The following is an 8,074-nucleotide window of genomic DNA, read 5'->3' as shown; positions in this document are numbered from 1 at the left end:
GACTGGGGTTCAAGGAGACAGAAGCAGAGATACAAAAAAGAAGCAGAGACACAAAAATTATCAGGGGTCATGTCACGAGGGTAGCAGCTTCAGTAGGGGGGCCCAGGCGTCCCCCCCCCCTCCAGCCACTTGGGCCAGCTCCTCTGGGGGAATCCCAATACGCTCCCAGGCCAGCTGAGAAACATAGTCCCTCCAGTGTGTCCTGGGTCTCCCCCTGGTTCTCGTCCTGGTGGGACGTGCCTGGAACACCTCACCAAGGAGACGCCCAGGAGGCATCCTAACCAGATGGGAAGATTATATTGAAGCCAAATGATGCTGAGGAAGAGAGCGGGAGTGCGCCACTTACTGGCTGGAAGGAGTTAAACTTTACGCTTTTTACAGATATTGGTCAAAGAATATCCTCATCATCCTCATCCTCATGCTTTTTAAACCTGGACACTCGTTGTCATTCAGCAACTTTTTTCAGAAAATGTGTTGAAGATTTGAAATATAGAAATACTTTAATCTCTAACCCAAAAAAATCAAATAAATTGACAATGAATTTTCTGTCTTGATACCAAAACAAATAACAAAATAAAGGTCAATCTAGTAATAATCTATCTATATTCTACAGGCTCCTCAAATTGTTAAGTCTGTTTTTTTTTTTATCACTTACTGTAATAAATTATAGATTCTTTGGTAAAACTTAATGTTTTAAGGCATCACTGATTTTATTAGTGGAAAAGTCACATCTGTCTGCTTCATATCATGTGAAAAGCTGTATGAACTGTTTATTAGAAAGAAAGTAAAGAGATAATAAAAGGGATCTATGAGCTGCATCAGCTGTCTGAAGCATCGGTGATAGCAGGGCATTGCACAGGACCTTTCCTAACTTTTACTTAAATAATAAAAAATAAACACCTAAATATAACCATCCCTTTGTTTGGAGGATTTATTTATGTTCTGCCCAATTATGTTGAACACATTTATTTTTTGTCTGTCTAACATGGGAAGGTCTTTGTTAAAGCCTAATAGTCTACTAAAATGAACTGAAACCTGTATTGAAATGACTGAAATGAATATTGTGTGTCCGTCAAGTACAGCTTTACAGAAAGCAAACATCTGCACAGCTCAGAACTTGCTCACCTTTCACCGGCCTTTCTGCAGGATGACATCTACATGTTTGGTGGAAAGCTGGAGGGGGGGGCGGCCAACATCACAGACGAGCTGTGGTTGTTTAACATCCCCACTCGTACCTGGTCACCACGGAAACCAGCTCCTCTTTATGCTGTGGAGGGCCACACAGCTCATGTGGTGGAGCTGTCCAATGGCGACCCGGTGATGCTGGTCTTCTTCGGCTACTCGCCCATCTACAGCTACATCAATAAGGTTCAGGAGTACAACATCAGTAAGTGCACTTTCTGGCACCTCTCTTTTCTTATCTTTATTTAAAATAGTCTTAACAGAGTTAACCACGCGATGCAAATAATTTAATGAAATAAAAAGAAACTAGAGGAAGCAAACCAGCGTGTAGCAAAAATATTGCACCAAGGTGTTAACTGATGTGTTGCAATTAGGGAAGTTTTCTAGCTAGTTAGCTAGTATTAGCTATAGAACATCTAATCTAGAGACATTGAGAAAGAAGTAAAGTTCTGATGAGATTGTATCTCATATTTAGGAAATACCACTACTATTCCTACTCATCTTTTTGTCAGGAGCTGAGTCACAGTCTTAGTCCTCCCTCATCCCAGACACCTCCTCCAGCTCCTCTTGGAGAAGTGAAAGGTGCTGCAGGGTCAGACAAGACACATGGTCCCTGCAGCACGTCCAGGCCACCTTCCAATGTGACCTGCCTGGAGTCCAGGGGACAGTCCTGGGGACATGCAGGGCAAATCTGAAACATACAGTTGAGAATGAAAGTTTACACACTCTTCCATTAAAGATAGAAAAAATCTGCTGACAGTAAAATAAATTAAAATTGACAAAAGCAATAATAAACAAAAATGATGAATGATTGAAATCATATATATAAATATATGGAGATTTTAACCACCTTGTTGACTACAGCCTGGGTGTTGAAAGAGTCCGACTGAGAGGATCTATTCTCTGCTTCTGCCAGGGAAGCAGAGAAGCATCAGCTAGGTTCATGCAATCCTTAAAATATTCCTTCCACTCTCTGACACTACCCTTATTGGAGGTCAGCGGCCCTCTGGCCCCACTGAAAACAGAGGTAGCGGAGCACTCCTTCCCCCTCCAGAGGTACCAGATGGTTTGCCAGAACTGCTTTGAGGCAGACCAATAGTCTTTTATCATGGTCTCTCTAAACTCCTCCCAGGCCCTTGATTTTACCACTTTGACCACCCAGGCACCAGCACAGCTGGCCTTAAGGTTAGCTGGTGGCTTCCTAAGGAGTCTCACAAGACAAACAATCTTGATGGGTCTCCTTCACCTTGGCAGTATCACCTACTGCCGGTAACCACCACGGCGTGCTGGGATATCCTCCCCGACAAGCATCACAGAACTTACGACCACGGCTATGGAGGCTGCATCAAGAATAGCGGCAGAGAACATTGTCCTCTCTGACTCTATATCCTCAGCCTCCCTGGGAATCTCAGGGGATCTCCCTGGAAGGGGGGAGTTGAACATGTCCCTGACCAAGGGTCCCACTAAATGATCCCCACAGACCTGCCCTTCTCACTTGAGTCTGACTTGGTTTTTCCTCTTCCTCCATCAACTGACCATAAGGTGGTGGTCAGTAGACAGCTCCACCCTTCTCTTCTTCCGAGTGTCCAAGACATGTGGTTAAAGAAGATACGACTACAAATTCAATCATGGACCTTTGGCCTAGTATGTCGTGGTACCAGGTGCACTGATGGACATCCTTATGCTTGGATGTTGTGTTTATTATGGGCAACCCATGACTTGCACTGAAGTCCAATAATGCTCAAGTTCATACCGTAGCTGGGGGCCAGTATCTCACGATTACGCCCCTTCAATTGTCACTCTCATTTCTCCCAGCAGAATGATGGAATCCTTAGAAGGGGTACTCTCCAACAACCTCTCCAGGAACACTAAGCTGCGTTCACACCAAACGCAGCAGGAGCAGCAGGAGCAGCTAGTTTACATGCAAAGGCAATGGTTGACGTCCGTCAAGGCGCAGCAAAATGTCCCGCAGCGCGTCTGAGCAGCTTAAGCAGCGCGTCGTGAGCGTTTGATCATCTGAAGTGCGTGAAGCGCTGCAAACGCACTGCTGCTCGAGATGGAAAAATTAAACTTTTGCTGCTGGACGTGCCTCATCAACCAATCAGAGAAGCTGATCTGGGAACTAGCAGAGAGACAGACACAGAACTGATGATACAGATCACTATGATCACTCCTCTGAAACAGTTTATTGACGCATAAATTAACTTCAACTGCTGAAACATGTTAGCTTTTATTACCCTGGTGCTGCAGTTTGGATTACGTACATGTAAACCACCTTCCAGCTGCCGCGGCCAACAGCGAGAAGGCGACTGGGCCAGAGGCTGCTGTTGAATGGGATTCCTACTGATAGCGCACCGCCGGTAACACTAGGTAACCCCAGTCGGCGTCAGCAGATGGCCGCTCACACTGAGCCTGGTTCTGCTGGAGGTTTCTTCCTGTTCAAAGGAAGTTTTTCCTCTCCACTGTCGCTACAAGCATGCTTAGTGTGATGGATTGCTGAAGAGTCAATGAGTCGATGCAATCAACTGGTTTCCATTANGTGAATTTGGCGCTATATAAATAAACTGAATTGAAAAATTTAATTTGAATTGAATTAATCTGGAATGAACTGACTGCACAGATTAAGTTTTCAGGTGGATTTCCCACTTAAAAACATATTAGAACTACTTTATTCCCACTGATCACAGCAAATATATCTGCAAGGCAAAGAAAGGATAGTGAAGCTCCGCCCAACATGCGTCAGACCCACTTTTTCACCGCGCAGCCAGAGCAGCAAAGCTGTTTCAGCCGCGCGTCAGAACTAAACTTGTATAAGCATCAGAAATGAAGCAGCAGACGCATTTTTGCTGCTTCTGGTGCGTTTGGTGTGAACGCAGCTTAGAAAGCCTGGTACACCTCACTGCCATTCAGCCTGTAGGCTGAGACAGCAGTAAGGGACCTCCTCCCTAGACAACCCTTGAACACAACCCTCTCAGCTACCAGGGTGAACTCCAACATGAGATTGCTGAGCTGGTGGGGCATTGCTGAGCTTGGGCCACTCTAGAGTAGTCCATCCTCTCTCAGGGAGACGGGTTCCACAGCCCAGGCTATGTGTGGAGGTGAGCCCAGCTATTTTAACTGGTATTACTCACCCTCCTACAGAAGTCTAGGCTCCTTCTCCCCGAACAAGGTAACAGTCTCCAGAGTCAGCTTGGCTAAGTCATAATTATGACATAAATGTTTAGTTTGGTGGGTTTTTTTTCTTTTGATTTTGTTTTTATTAAACTGGCAAAACCGGTTTCCATAAAGGTTTATGTGGCTGTTCATATATGGATATTTTGTATCTCTTTATTTAAGCATTTTATACTTTCTAAGACACCTAACTTTGATTTTCCTGTCTGGCCTCCTATTATTGAAACAGCCGTAATCAACAAAGAAACCAGAAAATGTAAAAAAACACTATTTCTCCCATTATTGCTGTATTATGCCTTTTTTTTTGTTTTGGTCATCACCAAAAACCTACTTTGAATGTAAAATGCAGCACATCTAGAGAGCGGAATATGAACTTCAACCTTATGATATATTGAACATTTTTATTTATTTTTTCCCAATGTTTTGTACGAAGGTAATTTTTTCAATTTTCCAATTTAATGGTCTGTTTATTTTTCTCAGTTATTCTTTTAAATATGGTTTTTTTTAATGTTTTTAATGTAAGCTCAGTAGGTAAATTCCCATGTTTGGATGTAACAGTAAATTTACTTTTAGGCCCTTGGGGGAGATGGAGAGGGAAAAAAATGGATTGAATCCATGATAGAAAAACTCTTATCAATCCATTCTATCTTTACATACTGTATACATTCACAAAGGGTGATTAATCCCAAATCTGAGTTAAAAATGTCATATTAGGTCAGCTACCTTCTGATATGTGCCTAACATTCAGCCCAGGACCGACCAATTAAATACCTTTCACCTAAACAGCAGCTAAATTCAGGCATGTGTCATTGCAAAGCATCGCCACTAGATGGCGGTGTTGCAGTGTTTTTATTGAACTGGACTGGACTCGTTGACCATGCTTAAAAAAACACATATTTTTCTTCTCCCATCACACACACACACACACACACACACACACACACACACACACACACACACACACACACACACACACACACAGACAGATTGCCAAACAATGAGTCACACACACAGTGGTGTACAGTGAAAGTGGTCATTAAGAGGAGGTGGCACCGAGGCCAGAGCGTCTGGGAGAAGACAGTGACTAATGAATCCTTCTCTCTTCCTCCTTCCAGTTTTTCCTCTTCTTGTCTCTTCCCTCTTCCTAAACATTTTTTTATCCTCCTCTCTCCTCTTCTGAATTATGATTTGCATCTTTTTTCCTTTTATCGTCCAACCTCTGTCTGTCTCTCCTCATCGTCCGCTCCTCCACTCAGCCTTTCTGTCTCTGGCTGCCCTTTTCTTCTCCTGACATTGCCATGGTGTTAGTTTGCACGGAGCATCATTAGACCTTAGAGGGAGTAGCTGAGAGTCAGCCTGGAAGAGAACAAGTGGGAGTAGAAATGGAGTGTAAAATAGGAAGTAACTGGTTTTAATGACCGTGCTGAGGCCGGTTCACAGCAATTAGCTGCCAGAGATGCGATGGTAGTTGACCTTCTGTGTTCTTATCGTTCCAATTTTACGTCAAAGCATCAACCTGTTCCTTCTTGTTCTTTTTGCATTCTTTTCTAACATCTCGCACCCTCTTCTTTCTAGGCCTATTGATTTGTAGGACCACCTTTTGCTGCATTAGAGCTGCAAACGTTATCAAGTTTGTATCTAAAATCTTCAGTGATATGGAAACTGTTCAATATGCAGCAAAAAAAGTCAGAGCGTGTCTGTGGATTATATCTCTAAATGTTCAGGATCATGACAGAAGGTGGTGATTAATTCTCTACCCAATAAAGGAGACCATCCTGAAGCCTAAAGCTAAAATCGTTATGTACTTGTTTTCTGCAGCATTTACTGGTTAGTGTGGGAATCAGGCAGTGGGCCTTCTTCCACAGGCTTTACGTGTCCTCATTATGGCTTTTAGCAAAATGCAACAGGGACCTCCTCTGACTATGTCAAACTATTGCTTTGTTTTGTTCTCTTTTATGGGGACCAGACACCCAGAGTGCATCACTGATGACAGATTTATGGAAAGCTTATTATGAAGTGAATTTTGTACAATTATTGTTGGAAGCAAATAAAATTCTTTATAAACGGAATAAAAAAAAAACCAGAAATGAAACTTGAAAAAACTTCAGAATCAAAATGAGATTTCAGGAGTAATATTTTCAAATCATTTTATTTACTTTTTCTTATTTATTTAATTTTATTTATAATCTTTTTAATTGTATTTTTCTAAAGAATTTGTAGTATTTTAAGAGTTTTATGATTTGTCTTTTCAAATTGTGTTTTATAGATCATTTTTACACGTTCTCTTCTCGTCGTGCTCTGTACATATTGTTGCCAATAAAAAATGCATCTTTGCTCCTCTTTTCAGAAGAAATACTGGCCAAACATGTACAGAGATGTTTAAAGAACCATCTGAAAAGAAAATTGCTCTAAAAAGAGAAATTTGAAAATCAAATATAATAAAAAATACAAATAACAAATATATGCAAATTAGCAGAAAATTGGATATAGGTTTTTTGGGCATTTCTAAAAGGAATTATTAAAAAAGATCAAATATAAATATAAAATATTTGAAATCATTAAATTAAAAAAATAAAGATTGGACCAATATTTGAACAAGAATACATATAAAAAAGATACAATATGAAATAAAAAAATAAATAACTATGGCTTATTATAAATATCTAAATAAATAGAACTGCAGAAAACAGCAAAGTTACCCTCAAAACCTTTCTGAGTAAGATTTAGTTTTTTAAAAGTTTCTCCTCTTGTTTTCATTTCTTTTTATTTCTACCAAAGAAAAGTTGTATCTGCATCAGGAATTTGTGTTTTTTTTTGTTCTCTATTCCTCAGCCTGGTTTCTCTGTTTGTGGTTCAGGGTCAAACTCGTGGCAGGTTGTGCCTGTTGGAGGCGCCGTGGTTCAGGGAGGTTACGGACACAGCAGCGTGTACGATGAAGCCAGCGGCTGTGTTTACGTCCACGGGGGATACAAGGCTCTGAGCAACAACAAATACGGCCTGGTGGACCACATGTACCACTACAGCGTTGGCACCAGAACATGGTGAGAACAGGAAGCTTCCTGACTTTAGTCCAATAAATAAATACACATTAATGCTGATCTTTGCATTATGTTCCCAATCACATAAATTAACATGAGATTGAAATTAATCAGACAAAGATAACTTTAGAGAAAGGAAAACAAGATGTTTTCAAACAATGATTTAATGCATAAAGGTAGACATCTTACCTGGTTTTTAAACCAAAGGACAGGAAGGGCCTATTTTACATTTTCCAAAAACATCTAAAAAATCTCCATGATCTTTAAGATTGTTAAGAAACCTGTAAATTAATGAGTTAAAGGTGTGCATCTTGTTACAGTAACATAGATTTGGTGGAATTGCCAGTTTAGAAACAGGGACACCTGCAATAAGGCTCAGAAAGTAGGATAGAAAATCCAGGTGAGACGGACAGTGGGAAAATTAAACTGCGTTTATTTAGAACATGAGAGGCGGATCTGCAGTGGCTGCAGTTGTGGCGGGACCCCACCCATCACTGGAAACTCCAGTAGGAGAAAAGCACAGCTACAGGAGCAGTCATTCAAAATGGCCCTTCCCAGTTCAAAGTCACCTGAATGGCAGCCGAATGGCAGTAAAATCCCCTCCAGCTTCCAGCCACTGGCCTTCTCCTGGGCGTGCTTTTTTTTTTACTCTGACTCCGCCCTCTCACTGAATTACAGGGTCT

General features: G+C 41.4%; 1 protein-coding gene across 2 annotated transcripts in view; it reads left to right on the top strand.

Moving 5' to 3' along the window:
* Positions 1–8,074, top strand: part of LOC107090624 (attractin-like protein 1) — a 400,529-nt gene that overhangs the window by 69,003 nt on the left and 323,452 nt on the right. For both annotated transcript variants that reach the window (XM_015384120.1, XM_015384119.1), the window contains exons 8-9: positions 1,147–1,387; positions 7,211–7,394. In XM_015384120.1, the coding sequence (XP_015239606.1) occupies positions 1,147–1,387; positions 7,211–7,394 (425 nt within the window). The remainder of the gene's footprint in view (positions 1–1,146; positions 1,388–7,210; positions 7,395–8,074) is intronic.

Source organism: Cyprinodon variegatus, unplaced genomic scaffold (genome assembly GCF_000732505.1).
Source record: "Cyprinodon variegatus isolate N-32 unplaced genomic scaffold, C_variegatus-1.0 Scaffold304, whole genome shotgun sequence".
NCBI classification, from domain to species: domain Eukaryota; kingdom Metazoa; phylum Chordata; class Actinopteri; order Cyprinodontiformes; family Cyprinodontidae; genus Cyprinodon; species Cyprinodon variegatus.
This window is presented reverse-complemented; position numbering and strand designations above follow the sequence as displayed.